The 21,423-nt window shown below is 43.1% G+C and overlaps 1 protein-coding gene across 2 annotated transcripts in view; it reads left to right on the forward strand.

Annotated features, from left to right (window-relative positions):
• DHX16 (DEAH-box helicase 16) overlaps nucleotides 1-19,515 on the forward strand; it is a 103,283-nt gene extending 83,768 nt beyond the window's left edge. For both annotated transcript variants that reach the window (XM_081935552.1, XM_081935551.1), the window contains 14 exons: nucleotides 949-1,137; nucleotides 3,222-3,332; nucleotides 4,528-4,643; nucleotides 5,610-5,820; nucleotides 7,203-7,301; nucleotides 7,395-7,547; nucleotides 9,618-9,758; nucleotides 12,978-13,140; nucleotides 13,945-14,063; nucleotides 14,803-14,870; nucleotides 15,762-15,924; nucleotides 16,880-17,041; nucleotides 17,716-17,889; nucleotides 19,264-19,515. In XM_081935552.1, coding sequence (XP_081791678.1) covers nucleotides 949-1,137; nucleotides 3,222-3,332; nucleotides 4,528-4,643; nucleotides 5,610-5,820; nucleotides 7,203-7,301; nucleotides 7,395-7,547; nucleotides 9,618-9,758; nucleotides 12,978-13,140; nucleotides 13,945-14,063; nucleotides 14,803-14,870; nucleotides 15,762-15,924; nucleotides 16,880-17,041; nucleotides 17,716-17,889; nucleotides 19,264-19,392 — 1,998 coding nt within the window. In that variant the 3' untranslated portion in view covers nucleotides 19,393-19,515. The remainder of the gene's footprint in view (nucleotides 1-948; nucleotides 1,138-3,221; nucleotides 3,333-4,527; nucleotides 4,644-5,609; nucleotides 5,821-7,202; nucleotides 7,302-7,394; nucleotides 7,548-9,617; nucleotides 9,759-12,977; nucleotides 13,141-13,944; nucleotides 14,064-14,802; nucleotides 14,871-15,761; nucleotides 15,925-16,879; nucleotides 17,042-17,715; nucleotides 17,890-19,263) is intronic.
• The last annotated feature ends 1,908 nt before the right edge of the window (nucleotides 19,516-21,423 follow it).

Consider the following 21,423-nt stretch of genomic DNA (forward strand, 5'->3'; position numbering starts at 1 on the left):
AGATTGGGGACTCCTGGGTTAGAGATCTCACATGGACAAATGAAGAGTCTTAAAAGCAAAAGCTGGGCAAATAGCTCTGCCTCAACAGAAGGAATTCTAGAAAATGGGAATTGATTTTGATGAGTTAGTGAAAGGAAGCTATTTATTAAATATTACAATAATGAGAACATAGATAAGGAGTCTAGGATTTGACAGTAGCAGGGAAGTAGAAATAACAGAATCTTGTAAGTGTGTTTGCTTTCCTTTCCCCCTCCCTCTTAAATCCCAGTGAGTCAGGGAGGAGCCATCCTGAGTCACTTCCTAATATTATATCCATCCCCATGGCTCAAGGCTGGCTTTTGCCCTTTTTGGTTTTGTAACAGCTTCTGAATATTTCTCTCAAGGCCATCACTCTCTGTATTAAACTGCTGCTTAAATATGGGTGACCAAAGGAAACTCTGGTAGCTGAGTCAGACTGACTAGCTCAATATCTCGATAGAATAAATTAAGGGAATCAAACAGGGGTGGGTTCTGGCTGCTGCTACTGCTAGTTTGCTAAGGGATGCGCCACACACGCATGCACAATGCAACAAAAATTGTTCTGCGCATGCACAGAAGGTAAAACAAGATGGCGCCACTGAGAGAACCAGTTGAGGGGCATGGCAGGCCTGGGTCGCTGCTGATTCCAGGGATCCAGGCAGCCAAGTTATTACCAGTTTGGCGGAACCGGTAGGGACCCACCTCTGGAATCAAATAGATTGTTTCTGGGTTGTTATCAAGCAGTACGTAGGATTGCGCCTGATAGCTTTGACAGGTAAACAAAGATAAACGCCATTGATCTACAGTGCCTCCCACATTCTGCTTGCGGTATCAGTTTTGTCCAGTGATAGGAAATATAGAACCAAAGAGACTCCACCAGTTCTTGTTGATCCAGGGAAGCTTGTCTAACTCTTGTTTCCTCGGTGCCAGGAGGAGAAGCCAGAACTGTCCCAGGCTGAACTCAAGAAGTTGTCTATCCAGGAGGTGCGCCGCAGCCTTCCTATTTTCCCATACCGTGAAGACTTACTGGCCGCCATTGCTGAACATCAGATGCTGATTATCGAAGGGGAAACCGGCTCTGGCAAGACCACTCAAATCCCACAGTATTTGTGCGAAGAGGTAACTCGATAGGGAAGGGGGAGAATATTTAATTGCAGGAGTGAAAGAGATCCATGGTGAAGCCTACAGGAGGGAAATGCTGCTTCTTTGGTCCCTACTTCATGCTAGGGATTGGTGTTCTAAAAGCAACAGGGGCAAACACCCTACTTCTGTAATCATAGACCTGCATACGATATTAGGATTCGGTCTGCATTGCAATTCGGTTCTCCAGAAATGCTCACTGTGCTGCGGTTGTCTTTGGCTGGACTTCACCTGTCCTGTTCTCTCTCTCTCTCTCTCTCTCTCTCTCTCTCTCTCTCTCTCTCTCTCTCTCTCTCTCTCTCTCTCTCTCTCTCTCTCTCTCTCTCTCTCTCTCTCTCTCTCTCTCTCTCTCTCTCTCTCTCTCTCTCTCTCTCTCTCTCCCTCCCTCCCTCCCTCCCTCCCTCCCTCCCTCCCTCCCTCTCTCTCTCTCTCTCTCTCTCCCTCTCTCCCTCTCTCCCTCCCCCCCCCCCAGTGCCTTTCTCTGGAAATCATGGTAGTCACTGGTCCATGGTTGCTCAGCCTTTGAATGGGGTATGTGGACATTGTTTTGAGCTACAAATAAAACTCAAGGAGATTCCAGTTTTTTAAAAAAATTGGTCCATAAAGATTTTTTTCCTAATTTCTGCCCTCCATTCCAAATGCAACTTAGGATTTTAAAACTGTTATGATTGTAACAGTGGGGCAAGAATCAAGATGAAAAAATGCACATTAAAAAAAAACATCCCCTCAAATAGTTATTTATTTTATAAACTGCCCCAGTTGTTCAAGCTTTGGACAGTAAAAATGAAATTATCTTTCACAGCCTTCACGGCAAGCCAAAACCCCACTGAAAAACAACACTGTTAAGTGCCATCCAGAACTTTAGAAGGGTAGGTAGTATTTTCTACAGCGCTTGTGTTCTGATTTGACCACATCTTGCCTTTGGACACATTCTACAAAACCCACATTTTGCTGCCCACTCAATACAAGTTGAGTATTTACATTTCCAGAGATGCCCTTGAAAAAATGGTTTTAGATTTTAGGAATATTTAAAATGTGCATGTACTAAAACTTTTGAATCAGTGCTTTGGGATGATTTACACAGAAGAAACAAGTCTATTTTTCATACTTGACAAACCCCAGGTGTTCCATTGTCTGCTTATTAGTATATCCATAAACAATTGAGTGTATAATCCAATGACCCCAGCAGGAAGAGGTTTTAGCACTTACACAAATAATTCTATGCACACCCATAAATTATTGAGTGCGGCTATGAACTGCTGAGTTTATAATCCACTATCCCCAGCATGCATAGTATTTTAATTTCAATTCAATTTCAATTTATTAGCGCTTATAGACCGCCCCCTCTCCCGAAAGGGACTCGGGGCGGTGTACAGTCCATGTCAAAGAACAAAATTAAAACAATTAAAATTACTAAATGGACAATATATATATACAAATATAAAATAGATGGATAAGAGGAGGATAAAAGATGTGCAGGACTGTATTGCTAATAAATAATTAAAATAAACAGACATTAAAATCCCAATACCCGATAAAATTAAGTCTACAGAATAATCCCCTTAAAAACCAGTAAAAATATAAATGCCAGGAGATAGGCGTTGAAATTATGCCAGGCCAGCCAGTCGGAACAGGTGAGTCTTTAGTTTCTGCCGGAAGGAGCGGAAGTCGGTGGTGATTCTAATGTCGGGGGGGGAGGTCATTCCATAGGGTTGGGCCCATCACAGAGAAGGCCCTACTCCTTGGCGTCGCCCGCTGGCATTGCCTAGCGGACGGCACCAGGAGAAGCCCCTCCCTGTGAGAGCGAATTGGCCGCTGGGATGTATGTGGGAGGACGCGATCCCGCAGGTAACTGGGCCCTATGCCATGGAGCGCTTTAGAGATGGTGGTCAAAACCTTGAAACGCACCCGAAAGACCACAGGCAGCCAGTGCAGCTCGCGCAGGAGCGGTGTTACATGGGAGTACCTAGCTCCTACACAAACCATTTTATGCACATAACAGCTTTGGTATTGAGATCTTGAATCATGGAGATTCGCTCTCTCTCTCTCTCTCTTCCTAACAGGGTTACACCAAGAAAGGAATGAAGATTGGCTGTACTCAACCCAGGCGAGTAGCAGCTATGAGTGTTGCTGCCCGTGTTTCCCAGGAAATGAATGTCAAGCTTGGAAATGAAGTATGTTTTGAAGAGGGAGAGGGGAAGGAACAAATTTGTATAGTTTACGTTACCAATCGTTTTAGCCATTTTATAATCCCTGATCTAATTTTGGGATGGCCAGTAATGATTTTAATGGCAGCCAATATCGTTGGAGAAAAAGTTGGTTCTCTGGCCTGAAAACATTCACACTCAAATAGAGCATGCATTATTCCTCTATAGAATTCAGTGCCACAAAATGTAGTGATGCTGACGATATGTTACTATTTAGTAATGACTTCTCTGTAAATGTATACTTTGAGTATGGAGGGAGGGGGCACCTACCGCACACTGCAACCGCCAAAATTTGTACCTTTCCACTACCTTTTTCCTTGTAAATTTTTTAAAAAACCAATAAAACTTTGTTTAAAAAAAATATGTAGTGATGGGTACATTGAAGGACCTGTGTATCAAGGGCTTTTGGTTTTGAGATTTCAGTTTTATTTCTGGATTGGGGGCAGCATACCCCCAAATACTAGTTGTAGATGTACAGGGGTGGAGGAGGGATATACCTATCTCCACCATCTCTTCTACAGAAGCACCTAGTTGGCTGATCCAGCAGGACTACTTATAAATATAAGCATTATCCCAAACTTTCAGATAAAAGTCAATGTGTCCCTTGTTCACCCTTATTTGACGTGGACCTGAAGGCAAGTGATGCGTTGGCCATCATAATACTCATTAGCCTCATAACAGTATCTATTTCTCAAGGTAATACAAGCATTAATATTTCCTTGGAGAGGAGATTGGTTTCTGGTGACTTCTTGGATATGTCTATTTAGTTTTCTTAGCAACAGTATGGAAGTGGTTCACCATTGCCATGGTATATGCTCAAAATTCAGATGCTTTGCAACCGGTTCATATTTATGACAGTTGCAGTGTCCTGGGGTCATGTGATCATCCTTTGTGATCTTCTCACGAGCAAAGTAAGAAGCTTCACTTAACAGCCGTGTTACTAACTTACCAATGGCAGTGATTCACTTAACAACTGTGAAAAGAAAGGTAAATTATGGCAAAACTACCTTGCTTGGTAACATAAATTTTGGGCTCAATTGTGGTTGTAAGCTGGGGGGGATATTTATATTTCTTTGGAGACTGCCTTGATTTGAATTAAATAGAATTCCTGGACAAACGTTGCTCTGTGTGTAATAAAGACAGCTCTATGCCTTTACCACAGGTAGGATTCAGCATCCGTTTTGAAGATTGCACTTCAGAGCGGACAGTGTTGAAATACATGACAGATGGGATGCTGCTCAGAGAATTTCTCACTGAACCTGACCTGAGCAGCTACAGGTGAGTAACAGCAGTGGACACTTGCACTAGTGGCTTAATCACGGGGAATGCATGAGTGTTTGTTTGTTTTGAGATAAATAGCTGAAGTAGCTTTCCCATAGCAAATTAAATTGCAGATCTATTTTAGCTCGAATCTTGCCTGATAGTCAATGGGACTAACTATAAAAATAACTATTTCCAAATACCACAGAATACAGCTAAATTTTAAAATGCTCACTGAATAAATTCTAATGAGAATGAGTGAGCAAAACCATACCTATGCTATGGTTTTCAAACATGAATCTGAGCCCAGAGATCAGAGGTGATATTCAGCAGGTTCTGACCAGTTCTGGAGAACCGGTAGCGGAAATTTTGAGTAGTTTGGAAAACTGGTAAATATCACCTCTGGCCCTGCCCCCCATCTGTTCTCTGCCTCCCAAGCCCCAGCTGATCAGGGGGAAATGGGGATTTTGCAGTATCCTTCCCCTGCCACACCCACCAAGCCAGGCCCACAGAACCGGCAGTAAAAAAAATTGAATCCCACCACTGCCAGAGATGTCCTTTTGGATTTGCATGGTAAGCTGGATCTAGGGCAATAAACGATATTTCATGTGAGGGTCTGATTTTAGAATTGCTGCAGAGGGCAGTCCCATTTTAGAGCTTGCTTTGGGACAATAGTTGGAAAGAAAGTCTCCGCAGTTCTGAGAGTGGTGTGCCGTGTGGGATCATAGTGATGAGTAATGATCATTTAATGAGTAAGCTATGGTTTTAAAAGAGCTAGATTCGAGGCTGATCTCCTTCGATTCCTTAAAATTGTAGTCTTTATAGTACACTGTAAATTGTAGTCTTCCTACCCTAGTAAAAAAAAAAAAAAGCCAACAGTGGCCTGATTTTAAACAGACCCAAGATTACAAACTCCCTTGCAAATGAGTAGAAATATTACATGAGTGTTAACCAGTACCACACCCTTTCTGGCTTGCCTTCTAGCGTCATCCTCATCGATGAGGCTCATGAGCGTACGCTGCATACTGACATCCTGTTTGGCTTGATCAAGGACATTGCTCGTTTCCGGCCTGAGCTGAAGGTGCTGATTGCTAGTGCCACCCTGGACACCGAGCGCTTTTCCACCTTCTTTGACGATGCTCCCATCTTCCGCATCCCGGGGCGCCGTTTTCCTGTTGACATTTATTACACTAAGGTTAGCAAGCACAAAGTGTTTTGTGTGTATATATGTGTCAAGGGCTGAGGAAACAATGTGATCAACCTCAGTGGATGTGGATGTAAGATTTCTAGAATGCCAATTCCTATGTCCAAACGTGAATTTATATGCTCGTAAGTTGAAGTTGCAGATTGTACCACTCTTCATTCTTATAGCTGTTGTGTGCTGCCCCGTCACAGGCTTTATTCTCATAACTGGATTTCATTCTGTTCAGCTTTCCTAACTTGGCTTATCTTTTGTACAGTCATTATTTGCTACAGGTAGTCCCTGACTTACGACCACAATTGGGACGAGAATTTTTCTGATGCCCTTATCCTATAATAAATCTTTCTAGTCTCACAAAATTAGAGCAAAAGGAGAAAATCACCTATAGAAGAAGCATATCTAATCTAGAGAAGAAAAGCTGAGTGAGGAACAAGGACAAGCAATAGTAGAAACCATTAAGGGAGATGAAGTTGTGTTTATTTAACTCAAGAAGAGTTATAGCTAGTCCTCAGTCATCCTGCTGCTCTACTGTCCTTGCCATCCTCAGTTGATCTTCGCCGTCTTTCTCCTCCCACTGCTGCGAGGTCTGCCTTACTTGCTGCACCAGACCTGCTTCCCAAAGCCATGTCCGGCCTTGTCCAAATCCTATGGCACCTCGTCCAAATTGCATGCAGCTTTCTTGCAAGGCTTTGGAAAGCTTCAAAACCTCATGTCAAGGCCACACACAATTTGGAGAATGGTGCACGCGGCCTTGAAAGAAAGGCTGACGCAGCCAACAGCTGCCCCCCAAAGGGTAAGTCAGGCATGCCTCATCAACAGTGGGAGGAAGAAGATGGCAAAGGTCAGCTGGGGATGGCAAGATCAGAGGAGTGCAGGTTGAGGCAACGGAGTGCAGGGCACCAAAAGGACAGAGAGGCAAAGGGAGATAGATGGGAGAGTTGAAGTGCCTATGCAACCCACTAAGCACTCAAATGTTGATCACATGCGGTTATAGCAATAGCACATAGACTTATATACCGCTTCACAGTGCTTTTATAGACCTCTCTAAGCAGTTTACAGAGTCAACCTATTGCCCCCAACAATCTGGCTCCTCATTTTACCCACCTCGGAAAGATGGAAGGCTGAGTCCACCTTGAGCCTGGTGAGAGTCGAACAGCCAAATTGCAGTCAGCTGGCAGTCAGCAGAAGTAGCCTGCAGTACTGCACTTTAACCACTGCGCAACCAAGGCTCATTATAGCTACTCACATGCTGTAACTTTGGGGATTAACTCTCATTTGTTCAGCACTGCCGTAACTTTGAATGGTTGCTTAACAAATGGTCACTAACTGAGGACTGCCTGTAATTTGATTGTTCTCCCTCTGCCTCTTCCCTATAGGCACCAGAGGCTGATTATTTGGAAGCCTGTGTGGTATCGGTGCTGCAGATTCATGTTACTCAGCCCCGAGGGGACATCCTTGTGTTTCTTACGGGCCAGGTAAGCTCTTGTGTGTTTTCTCCTAATTTACCACCATTATTTACCAGTATTGTAGTATAATAAACAGAGCTTCACTTCCATTTTTATTGACAGGAAGAAATTGAAGCCTGCTGTGAGATGTTACAAGATCGTTGCCGGCGCTTGGGCTCCAAAATTGCAGAACTTTTGGTCCTTCCAATTTATGCTAATCTGCCCTCCGACATGCAGGCCAAGATCTTTGAACCAACCCCACCAGGAGCTCGGAAGGTAAAAGCTGGTTGTATAAAGCAGCAGGGGCTAACCTGTGCAGCTTTCATTATTTAGAGCAGGGGTCTCCAAACGTGGCAGTTTTAAGACTTCAACTTCCAGAATTCCCCAGCCAGCACGTTGCTCAGTTTGGAGACCCCTGATTTAGAGAGTTGCATTTGAGATGTTTGGAAAAGGAGAGGGCGGAAAACTTTGGCCTAAGTGTTGTATTTGGGGAGATGCAGTTTCAGACATCAGTTGTTTAGTATTCTATTTTGTTGCTTGAAGGGAATAAATATTGGGAGGACCTCTTTTTGATACTCAAGTACTGTAGATAGTTGAAAGAAGATGAACATTAGGGGTGTGGACAAAGAGAAGAGGTTTTGTTTTGAGAATGAGATAAAACAACCAGGTTGGCAGTGATAAAAGAACAAATTCTGAATTCCTCAAGTGTTATGTGTTCTATTTGCTGAACAGTTCAAGTATTTCACTGTAGAGGCAATAGGAATGCAAAACAAGTATCTTCCTATGGTGAAATAATAATGTCTGTTGACTGCTGTCTAGCTCTTTACCTACAGGAGAAAAATTAGGATTTTTTTAAAAATTGAAGTCTTTTAAAGCCTGCTTCCCTATGCCAACTATCACAGAAGCTTAACAAAGAGCAATACTCTACATCGCATTAAATAGAGACTACAAAAACAACAACGGGGGAAAAATCACACCTTTAGCTCTTGGCTTGAAACCAACTCTCTCTTCCTATTGTCTATGAATAGAGCTAATTTCTGTCTTTGCAGCCTGCCAGGAATCTAACAATAAGGAAACACATCGTGCAATTAACATGCAGAAAATTCAGCACCAACAGAACGTGTAAAACAAAGAAATAAAAGCAACATTGAATATGTATTTTACCACCTGCAGCCTGGAAGCTCGACAGCATGATTAACAATGCTTATGTAATGTACACAATGCATAATGTCTTTTCATTTGCCTATTGGCTGCCTACCAACAAAAGAAAGCATAACACATGCACAACTCTTGCACAAAATAGAACCTCTAACCTCCCTAGAGGAAAGGATTTTTGAAAGACATTCATCTACCAGGCAGGAAAATTTCAGCAGTACTGACATTTGACATTAGCCTTCCCAAATTTCCTTTGAATCTAGGTGCAACATCTTGTCTGACTTGGATAGATCAGGGATTGCCTTCCAGCAATAGCAACATTTGCTTCATTATGTACTTAAGCAACTTTCCCCTAACCCTCCCCCCTTCTTCTTTCATCTCCTCTCAAGTCACTAATACAGGCATGTAATTGACCTAATACACTTTAGTGACTGTCCTGGTTTTAAAGGGAAGGAGGGAGAAATCAGAAAATCAATCACAACGTGAAAGAAAAGGACTCAAGACAATCAGATTTTTCCCCTCCATAGTAAATATATTTGAAGCTGCTTTACCAAGACCTACAGTATGCCATTTCTCTATGTAGTATTGTTTATTTGTATTAGCTAATTCTTGGGCAGAGATCTTTCAGAGACTTGTTTCCTGTGATGTTTTTAATGAAGAAATCAGGATTAGAGCTAGACCGCCTTAATCAGCGTGGTGTTGTACATTTTATTTATTTTTTTGAATAGTCAATTTGAATCATGGTGACTTTAAAAAGTGTGAAAACTGTCTGAAAACATCCGTGGTAAAAAAAAGAAAGACATGCACCATATAAATAAGCTACAAGAGATGTTACAGCAAATAAATTAGCTAAGACAATCACCTTCCAGCTAGCAGGTAGGCCCTTCTTAAGGCCCTACAGAAGAATAGGGTCTTTGCTACCTTCCTGAAGACCATCATCGAGCTTCTAGAACAGTGTTTCTCAACCTTGGCAGCTTGAAGATGTGTGGACTTCAACTCCCAGAATTCCCCAGCCTTCAAGCTGCCTTGGTTAAAACATCTTGTTCCATGGTGTTGATGCCATGGCTGAAAAATACTAACTTCTGTTTTGAGCCCCTTCATCTCTTGGAATTAAGGTACTATAATTTATGACATTTATAGTATAAGTAGCTACCTTACACAATCATTTATGAGTATCTCTTCTCTCCTCAGGTTGTTGTGGCCACAAACATAGCAGAGACATCACTGACCATCGATGGCATAATTTACGTGATTGACCCTGGGTTTTGCAAACAGAAGAGTTACAATGCTCGCACGGGCATGGAGTCCCTCATTGTTACCCCCTGTTCTCGGGTATCTGGTATCAGTACTTTACTTCCCCATTCCCTTTCCCATCTAATCTATCTCATTTGCTGAACTTGAATGTCTTCAAAGTTATCTAAAGCTCTCATTTAATCTGGTTCTCTTATTCGTGTTGGTGCTAATTCGTTTGCAGGAAGTAATTTAGTAAGAAATGTAGTTAACCTGGAGACAGTTCATAAAAACCACAGAACAATGAAATATCATCAGGGATTTATGATCTCTGATTCTGTAAAGCTATGAAGTTGTGTAGAAATCCATTTTGTACTGTCCATGAAATGGTATTCACCAACCCACCGATGGTGAAGCTCTAACCCTGCAGGGTCCTTAAGAAAAATAGTTAGAATGTGTGCATAACATATAGATCAAAGCAAGGGGTAGTTCGGCAAGGTGCCACCCTTATTGCGTCTGCCGATAACCGCCCTGCTGCCCTGTTCCGGGTAACCCGCTCCCTCTTATCACAGAGGTCGCGGGAAGCCCCTTTACAGGGCAGAACAGAGGAGTTTGGGGAATATCTGCAGGACAAAATCGCTCAGATCCGGAGTGGATGGGCCCCCTTCAGTGGACCGGAGGAGCCGTCAACAGCGAGTCTTGAGAGACCATTCTGGGAGGAGTTTGATTCTGTTGCCCCCGAGGATTTGGACAGGTTACGCGGACGGCTGCGACCCACTACATGTTTATTGGACCCGTGCCCCTCCTGGCTGGTACTGGCATCCTGGGAAGTGACATGAGGCTGGCTCCTGGGCCTAGTGAACGCCTCATTGGGTGAGGGGTCCTTACCGGCTGCCTTGAAAGAGGCGGTGGTGAGGCCCTTACTCAAGAGGCCTTCCCTGGACCCGACGGAACTAGCTAATTATCGTCCTGTCTCCAACCTTCCCTTTCTAGCGAAGGTTGTAGAGAATGTGGTGGCACAGCAGTTTCCACGACACATGGAAGAAACCGACTATCTAGACCCGCGCCAGTCCGGTTTCCGACCTGGTCACAGCACGGAGACGGCCTTGGTCGCGTTGGTTGATGATCTCTGGAGGGCCAGAGATAGGGGCTGTTCCTCTATCCTGGTCCTATTAGATCTGTCAGCGGCTTTTGATACCATCGACCATGGTATCCTATTGCGCCGGCTGGAGGGGATGGGAGTTGGGGGCACCGTTTTGCGGTGGTTCGACTCCTACCTCTCCGACCGGACGCAATGTGTGCTGGCAGGGGGGCAGAGGTCGACCCTGAGGTCACTCACTTGTGGGGTGCCGCAGGGGTCGGTCCTCTCGCCCCTTCTGTTCAACACATATGTGAAGCCACTGGGTGAGATCATCCGTGGCTTTGGGGTTGGATACCATCTGTACGCTGATGACACTTAGCTGTACATTTCCACCCCAAACCACCCCAACTAGGCTGTCGAAATGATGTCCCGGTGTTTGGAAGCCGTCCGGGTCTGGATGGGGGACAACAGACTCAAGCTTAACCCCTCCAAGACCGAGTGGCTGTGGTTACCGGCACCTCGGTTCAACCAGTTGATCCCATCACTGGCCATAGGGGGCGAACAATTGCCCCCTGTGGAACGGGCGCGCAATTTGGGCGTCCTCCTAGATGCCCGGCTGTCGATGGATGACCATGTGGCAGCCGTGGCAAGGGGGGCGTTCCACCAGGTTCGCCTGGTGCGCCAATTGCGCCCCCTATTGGACCGGGCTGCCTTACGCACAGTCACTCATGCGCTCGTGACGTCTCGTCTGGACTACTGCAACGCTCTCTACATGGGGCTCCCCTTGGGATGTACCCGAAGACTACAGCTCGTTCAGAATGCGGCCGCGCGGGCCATCATGGGGAGTACTAGGTACTCCCACATAACACCTCTCCTGCGCGAGCTGCACTGGCTGCCTGTGGTTTTTCGGGTGCGTTTCAATGTGCTGATTACCATCTTCAAAGCGCTCCATGGCACAGGACCTAGCTACCTGCGGGATCGCATCCTACCACATACATCCCTGCGACCAATTCGCTCTCACAGGGAGGGACTCCTCCGGGTGCCGTCCACTAAGCAATGCCAACGGGCGGCGCCTAGGAGTAGAGCCTTCTCTGTGATGGGCCCAACCCTCTGGAATGACCTCCCCCCCGATATTAGAACTACTACCGACTTCCGCTCCTTCCGACAAAAACTTAAGACTCACCTGTTCCGATTAGCCGGCCTGGCCCATTTATAGTTCTACCCTTATCTCCTGGCGGATATTTTATTTTGGGATAGTTTTTAGGGTAAATGTTTTTATAATTTTTTAAAATTTTAATCTAACTTAACTAAATTGTACAGTGAATCCTTACTACCTCCTCCAGTCCTATATTTAATTTATTTATTTTGTATTTATACCATGTATATTTATTGTTCAATTATTTTAATATGCCTGTACACCGCCCCGAGTCTCTTGAGAGAGGGGCGGTCTAGAAATTGAATAAAGTTAAAGTTAAGTAAGGATTGTTAAGAGAGTATTATGGGTGTCAAATAAATTATCTTGTTGAGTCCTGTGATAGTGGAACCATTAATAAAAAATGATTAGAGCATCTCTTCTAATTGCAGTCTCTGAATGTTGAGGAAAACTGGAATTTTCTGAAATGTAGATGTTTGAAATACACTTTATTCCTTGTGGACATTATAATATTACTAAGAACTTTTAGAAATGTGTAGTGGTGGTGTGCTTGTGTAGATTTTAACAGGCTTACAGTTTATGCCAATCCAAATAAATTCTGAGCGGCTTAACATTTCTGTCATATGTACATAAATGTTAAAATAACAAAAAATAAACAAGTCAGAATATATGTAATTAAATCTAGATGACCAATTAGCATTATCTTAATTTCACTGCAATAAAGATAAATGGTGAGAGAAACATATTTATTGCCATTTACACTGTGAGATTTAAGATTGTCTTAGTTGGGGAACCCAAAAGGTGCTTTTTTCAAGAGGCAACTGGACTTTCTGATTTTTCCCTGAAGACATTTTGCTTCTCATCCAAGAAGCTTCTTCAGCTCTGACTGGATGATCCTTCCTTTCCCCACCATCCAGTCAGAGCTAAAGAAGCTTCTTGGATGAGAAGTGAAATGTCTTCAAAGAAAAACCAGCAAGTCCAGGTGCCTCTTGAAAAAGCACCTTTGGGACAACCAGGTCCTGGATGACTGGGAATAAGCAGTTTTCACCGATCTCAGTAAAAACACAGACTTCATATTCTCCATCAGGCTTCTGCCAACCAAAGAGCAGGCCGGGCAGGCCGCGTGGCTGCAGGGAAGTGCTTCCGTCTCTACACAGCCTGGGCGTACAAAAATGAGATGGAGGAAACCACAGTGCCAGAGATTCAGAGAACCAACCTTGGCAACGTAGTGCTTCTTCTCAAAAGCTTAGGTGTGTATTTTGGCAGTCTTGGGTAGTAAAATATGGGGATTGCACGCTCCAGTGGCGTAGCGTGGGGGGTGCAGGGGGGGCCGGCCGCACCGGGCGCAACATCTGGGGGGGCGCCCTGACTCGCCCTGCGCCGCCCTTTGCCGGACTGTGGCCGTCTCTTTCCTCCCGAGGAGGAGCTCGAAGGGCAGCGGGAAAAGGCTCGACTGAAGGGAAGCAGGTGCCGCGGGGGTGGGAGGCGCACCGGGGGCTTCGGGAAGGCGCCGGCTTCCCAGGGCGCTCCAGGCGGAGCCGAAGGAGAGCGGCGCTGCGCTGCGCTCCGTCTGCTCGCCGCTGCAACGCCACCGCGTCCTCCCGCTCCGCCTGGAGCGCCCCGGGAAGCCAGCGCCTTCCCGAAGCCCCCGGTGCGCCTCCCACCCCCGCGGCACCTGCTTCCCTTCAGTCGAGCCTTTTCCCGCTGCCCTTCGAGCTCCTCCTCGGGAGGAAGGCAGGAGGCCAGCATGGAGAGCCTCACTTGACTGATGCCAACCCAGGGGCAGCTGCAGTCGGGCCGCCCTCGCTTTAGGGGGCGCAAATTACTTGCCTTGCCCCGGGTGCTGACAACCCACGCTACGCCACTGGCACACTCCATCCTAGAATATATTTACAAAGATTTCCCACAGTGGAAGTTGGATCATTTTTAAGGGTTAAATTTCAGTAGATGCATCTTATGATGGAAGATGGAAATATCTAGGCTCAAGGTCTTGTAGAAACTAGAAACCTGTATATGCAATACTTAGCTGGGTTGTATTTCTTCTCTTCCTTTAGGCATCAATGATTTGATTCACTTTGACTTCATGGATCCACCACCCCACGAGACCCTAGTATTGGCGCTGGAGCAGCTGTATGCCTTGGGGGCCCTCAACCATCTTGGCGAACTCACCAAGGTATGATTTCTTATTCAAGGCTATTTTGTCAGGGCAGGACAATTATTTTGAAAGCCAAGTGATTGTCTATCAGTGGGAGTGAAGTTAGAAGTTGGAAAAGAGACTGAAGCTTCAAATTTGTATTCAAATCCAACTATATTTTCTAGTTACTCCTTAGTTTAGGTTCCATGGATACAAATTATTTTCATTGTGATCTTCAAGGATAGCATACAAGAGGCCTTGTCATTATTGCATCAACAATAACAGGAAAGATTTCTGTTCAATTTGATTTGAGCACTAAAGTGTTCTATTTTAAGTAGGTGGGCCTAAATCAAGATTACTTTTTTTGCTGCAAAAATCATCTAAATACATAAATAAATAGATGGCTATATCTCAGCTCGGTGTACAGTTATTATGAGGATAAAAGACTGAGGATATATGAAGCTTTGAGGAATTTAGAAGGAGGTACCTGCCTGCAGAGAGGGGAAACAGAAGTGCAATGAAGAATGGAAGATATTTGAATGTGTTGTACCTGCATGTCCCTTTCTATACTTAAAAAAAAGGGGAGGTCTGCTAGGATGGCTGGTGATCAGAACAGATGTCACAGATGTCTTTAATTTGTTGCACACATGACTTCAAAATATTTGGCTAATATACTTCAATCAGAAATAGTGTTTTGACTTGTGGGAGAAATATATTACACTTGTGGGGGTTTTTTTCTCCTTTAATTGAATTTATTAACTCTGTGTCTTGTATTTAGTTGGGCCGGAAGATGGCAGAATTGCCTGTTGATCCCATGCTCTCGAAGATGATTCTAGCTTCTGAACAGTGAGTCCTTATCTGCTGTTTCTGGTCCCCCCCCCCCCCCTTTAATATGTTGATAGTGGCTTTGGCCTTGTTCACATTTGTTCAGGAATCACAAGTGCAGCATACTGTATCCATCTCCTATTTCTTACTGTGTTTCCCCCGAAAATAAGACAGGGTCTTATTTTCTTTTGAACCCCCCCCCCCGAAATAAGTGCTTGGCCTTATTTTTGGGGAGGCCTTATTACTTTTGACATACAGGAGGCAGCGAGCGTGGTCACCTCATGGCTGCTGCTGTGTTGCAATATTTTCGGGGAGGGTTTACTTTTGGGGGAGGACTTATTTTAGTGCATGCGCTCAAAAGCCCGGTTGGGCTTATTATCCAGGAAGGTCTTATTTTCAGGGAAACAGGGTAGTTCAATCCTTAATTCTCTACTACATTCTTCCCAGAAAATTGCAACATATTTGAACAGCGGTGATTATGTAATTACAAAAATCCTATAGATCTAGAGTATTTCTAAAACTTAAATAATAAATTACAAGCGTAAAAACATTCCTGATTAAGTGTGGATAGAATTGAAAAGAAATTACTATATTAAAAATGCTTCCAATTCCTGAGTAAAATTTTAAATATTTTATCTTCTTTTTAAGAATCTATCTACCTACTTGATATTAATTGTAAATTGATCTGCTTCTAAAGTTTCATTTGTTTAGAAGATCTGATTTAAATTGTGATTTTAAATCATATTTTTGTTTAGCTCTTCATCAGTTTATTGTTAGTATATCTCCTCTCAATCTGTCTGTTCCCCTTTTTTTCTGAAGTTTTCTGGTTGCTTTTATTGCTTTTGTTCACTTTGACTTTATTTCTATCACAGTAAAACCAACATTATTCTTTCTTTACTGGAAATTCCCCAGATACAAGTGCTCAGAGCAAATCCTGACCATTGCTGCTATGCTTTCAGTCAACAATGCTATTTTTTACCGTCCTAAGGACAAAGTGGTTCATGCTGACAATGCCCGCATGAATTTCTTCCTGCCTGGTGGAGACCATCTGGTTCTTCTCAATGTTTATACTCAGGTGAGGATGAAATGTCAAGGCTAGCCTGGCAACCTGCGGATTTTTAGAACTGCAATTCTTAGAATTCCGAATAGGGAAAAATATTTCATATCCTGGATAGTAGAGGTGGGATTAGTGTATGCAAGAGAGGAAGAAATAACTCTGATGAAAGTTTCAGTAGATGACTTTAAATCACGACCAGCCTTGCATTTATTGTGGAGTTGTATATCAAAGGTCACTTTATTTAAGAAAAAAAGAGGATGCAACAGTCTAATCAAGGAATTACTAAGGAGAAAACCATCCCACCATCAAAATTGGCAATCTACTGTATAAACAAGGAGCAAACCCCACTCCTTTCTAGAACTGATGATGTTACGTAGTTGGGAATACATATATTCTCTTCTATTGAATACTTTTTATTACAAAGTTCATTCAGAAGGATGATAATTAATGCTTGCTTCTTCTCTGTGTGTGTTAATAGCAGTTCTAGGATATTAATGTGGGATTTTCCAGAGCTCATAGTGCATTAGGTTCTACTCTCAAGAGATACAAAATGAGTGTTTTCTGGGACTGAGGACAATAGCTAGTACAGATAGGTTATTAATAGTAGAGAAAATGTGGGACCTGCTATGGTGGTTAGGGATAGGCCCCACCTACTGGGTGGGGGAGGCCTTAAGAGGCCTGGTTCAGGGCCTGCACTAGGCCTTCCCCACCCAAGGCACCCCATGCTCCACTTAACAACCTGTGCATACATTTAACGATCACATTGGGAGAATAGGGGTGGGGGTTGTTAAGTGACATGCTTTACTTAATGTCTATCACGACTTCCGAATGTAATAGGCTGGCTCCATTATGGTCATAAATCAAAGACTACTTGTACTCAATACCACGTAGTCAAATCACTGAGAATATGGCATTCCTCACTTAAAATCCCAGCAAGCCTTTGATCTCTATTAATCCTCCCCTTCTCTTTTAGTGGGTAGAAAGTGGTTACTCCATGCAATGGTGCTATGAGAATTTTATCCAGTTTCGTTCTATGAGGCGGGCTCGAGATGTGCGAGAACAGCTGGAAGGATTGATGGAACGCATTGAGGTGGATATTACTTCCACTGAAGGGGACTACATTCCTATCCGCAAGGTAAAAGCACCGTGCACCTGTTATTTTCTTCTGCTCTGGGTTTCCAAAATTCATTTAGACAAGCGTATATGTATTTGGTATATCCACCTAATTTAGAAACCATAACAATAATCACACTGTCAACCCTGAAGTGAACCTGGCTGGGGCCATCTTTGAGGCTTCAGGGCTGCCACTAGATCGCAGGGGGTGGAAAATAGCTGGGGTGTTGTTGTCAAAATAAGAAGCTTTCCTGTGGGAACCAAGGTCATTCCAACAGGTGGCTGGGAGAGGAGGAGCAAAGTAACCAAGCAACTGGCCAGCACCTCGATTGCACCATGTGACTGGTGACTTGGGGAAGCAGGGAAACTTTTTCTTTTAATTAGGTGAAAACCGTGGGAACTTTCAGAGTCGGTTTTCCCCAGTTGTGCCAATATCTAATAAAATTGTCCTTTGAGGGATCCACCTTCCTCGGAGTTCTGCTTTCTATGGGTGCATAACTTGGAATGCTTACGCACGCTTTTTAAAAAAAGAGCCAGCGATTTCTAAATTTGCAGAAGGTACTTTTTAATGTTTGTTTATTAATATATTTTTAATTCTGTTTTTCATCACTTATTTAATCTACAGTCAAAATAGCTTATTTTGTGTTATCCAGATACCATTTCTTTCATTTGGCCCTTCCTGCTCTGTTTCTATAGGCTGTAACATCCGGTTTCTTTTATCACACTGCCCGACTTACCCGCAGTGGTTACAAAACGGTCAAGCATCAACAGACAGTGTACATCCATCCCAACAGCTCCTTGTTTGAAGAGCAGCCCCGCTGGATCATTTATCATGAACTGGTTTTCACCACTAAGGAATTCATGAGACAGGTGAGTTAAAACTTCTGAAGAAAAAGTTTCTCCTGAGAGATCAAATGTTATCTGTGCTCAAAGGAAAACTGATATGTGAATATAGCAGGTGCTTGAGGTCAAATAAAAATGTTGCTTCCTTTGAGCATTAGAAAATATCCATTTCTGAGAATTGAAATAAAGGAGGAGCTGAATACACTGCTTGTGGATTTGTAGCGTTTTATTGTAGGTTTCCTACTGAAGTGTCAAACAAGAGGTTTGTGTAATATGGAATTAATTAATTCTGGTCTAACTCAATATTTTATATACAAGTTACTTTATGTTGCTGTTGCTGCAGCGGTAAAGACAGATGTGACTTCTCATTGGTGGATTAAATGATTAAAAGAGATGGAGGATTCAATAATCGGGTATTAGCGGGACTTTTGTGGAAGAGCGGTTCTGGATTTCCTTTACAGCCAATTCAGTCACCCTTATTCTTACATCCGAAGCCTCACACTGGATCACCTTTCCATGGCCTTTTGACCTAGCTAATATGCAGGTCAAACCGGCTACGGAACCAGCTTCGCCCCATCCACACCAGCCCATCCTGCTCATTCAAACAGGGAAGGTATGCTAAAACCCTATCAGTCAAAGAATGTAAACTGGCAGAGCTAACAAGAGGGCTTTCTCTGCCGCTGCTCCTGCATTGTGGAACACCCTGCCCTCAGAGGTGAGGAAATGCCCCAATCATTTGACCTTCCACAAAGGGGTCAAAACTTGGCTGTGCAGCCTTATGTGGGGAACACAAAGGCCCACACAACTATGGAGCTGGGTGGCCCTATGAGAACTCCCCCCCCCCCTCACTTGTATTAACAACTGCTAACTCCCCATCTTTGAATTTTTCACCTTTGGAAACTTTTATAATGTTGCTTTTATAATTATAAAAATAATAATTCCAAATTATTCTGATTTTAATGTTTAATTTTATTGATACTCCGCACCGCCCAGAGCCCTTTTTTGAGGGAAATGGGCAGTTAAGAAATATGAAATGTTTATCATTCATCCACCCACCCACCACTCTCTCATCTACTGTATGTCTACATCTATCTGGAAGTCTTTAAGATGTTGGATAGCCATTTGTCTGAAACAGGCAGAGTTTCCTGCCTAGGCAGGGGGTTGGACTAGAAGACCTCCAAGGTCCCTTCCAACTCTGCTATTGTATTGTATCCATCCATCTCTCATCCCTCTCATCTCTCTCCTATCTCTCTCTCCCTCTTTATCTATCTATCCTAATCTAATCTAATTTAATCTAATTAATCTAAATTTATCTACCCATCTATCTAAGTATGTCTGTGTATCCAAGAGACCGTGCTGAAATCAGAAGCCTGGCTCAAGCTGCTTTTGTGTTTTCTGTAGGTGATTGAAATTGACAGTTCCTGGCTGCTGGAAGTGGCCCCTCACTACTACAAGGCCAAAGAACTGGAAGATGCCTCAACCAAGAAACTCCCCAAGAAAATGGGGAAGACACGAGAAGAGCTGGGATAAAAGAAGAACTTGTCTTCAGTCCTAACTATTCTGGTGCTGAATACCATCTTTGGACACTTTTTTGTAGAGCTGTATAGTTTTGCTGTTACTCAGAGGCATAAAATAAACCCTTTTTTAAAATAAGCTCCCTTGTGTTATTTGCTTGCATTTTCCTTCTAGACAAATTTAATGTTTGTTTTAACAAATCAATTTCTTCTTTAAAAAGACACTTTGGAATGCATACAAACAGAATTCAGTGTTCAAATCATCTTCAACATTTTAAGACAACATTATAGCATTATTGTCTTTGTATCCTGCCTTTTTGTGGGATGTAAAGGCGGCATCCATGGAATTTTTCTCTCATTTTATCCTTATTAATTGTAATTTTTGGACATAATTATTACCATAAAGACCTGGAAGTTCTATGGCTGAATAGGCCCTTGAATCTCATTCTCCTATTTGGGGCACTTTGAACCTAGCATTAAGCTAACACTTTTAGTTCCACTAAAATAAGCAAATAAGTACTTTGATTTTTCTCTATTTTGTTGGATGAGGGGGTAATAAGCAAGAATAACCAGTTATGCATGACATTGAGAAGCTGCATTCCCACACCTGCTAGAAATCTTAATAAATCTCAGTAGCATATCATATATTTTCCATAATTCAATACCAGCAAGCAGAAAACCTTTGTAGCATGTAGCGTGTTTTATTCCAGGCACCTCTCACAAAGCCCAACTTTGTGTGTTCAAAGATGCAAATACAACACACAAAAGAGTACACATATGTTACAGGTAGCATATTCTGAAAAAAAAATTGGAAATTTTGTGAGAATACGCTATCTGCAATACATACCACAAATTCAGACTGAAGGAAATTTTCCATTCCAGACTTGAAACATATGATTAGGGGGTATTATGCAACAAACCAAAATAAGCTGTTCTTCTGTTCCCCCTCAGGCTTTAAACGCACGCAAGTGACAGTCTCGTTCCTGTTGAAAAGTGAGCCTTGGGTTTATATTAAATATTAGATTTATAACAGCAAAACTAACATGTTTTTAGCTTTCTCAAGGAATTTACCATTTTGAATATAAAATTATCAGAATGTTTTAATGTTGAAAACAAAGCTGCCGGTAGTCCTCAGCGTATGACGATAATGGTGCCTGAAACGTCTGTTGCTAAGCGAAGCAATTGTCAAGAGAATTGCAGCTCATTTTACGACCTATTTTGCTGCAGCTGTTTACATGAATCGTGGTAATTCACCAAATCTTCCGCCTTTGACTTTGCTTGTCAGATACTGGCTGGGAAGGTTACAAGTGAGGATCACGGGACAGTGCAGCTGTCACAAACATGTCAGTTGCCAAGAGTCAAATTTTGAGCATCTGACCATGGAGATGCTGGAACATTTGTTCAGTGTGAAAACTTTTAGTGCTGTTTTAACTTGGAATGGTCTCTAAATGAATGGTCGTAAGTCGAGGACTACCTGTATATTTTACTGAGCAACACTACATTCTGGTTTGAAGTAGAGCAACATGGTCAACATCTTACTAGTAGAACCCAAGCATAGGAGAGATTAGGAAAATACAGGTAGTCCTCAACATTCAACCCAAAATTTCTATTGCTAAGTGAGACATTTGTCAAGTAAATTTTGCCCTATTTTACGACCTACCATGCCGCAGTTAAGTGAATCACTGCAGTTGTTAAGGTTGTAACACAGATGTTAAGTAAACCTGGCTTCCCCGTTGACTTTGCTTGTCAGAAGGCCACAAAGGGGGATCGCATAACCACATGACACTGCAACCATCTATAAATGAGTCAGTTGCCAAGCCTCTGAATTTTGATCACATGACCATGGGGATGCTGCAGTGAAAAGTGTGAAAAATGGTTCTAAGTCACTTTTTTCAATGCCATTGTAATTTGAATGGTCACTAAACAAACTCTTGTTATGTCTGGGACAACCTGTACATCCTTTGTAGCTCTACTTCACTGCCCATCCATACATGTGCCTCAAAGTCTAGGAAGGCGGTGATGGCAAACCTATTCTGAAAAATCTGGC

Source organism: Natrix helvetica (assembly GCF_964273705.1).
Source record: "Natrix helvetica genome assembly, chromosome: 1".
Taxonomy (NCBI): Eukaryota; Metazoa; Chordata; class Lepidosauria; order Squamata; family Natricidae; genus Natrix; species Natrix helvetica.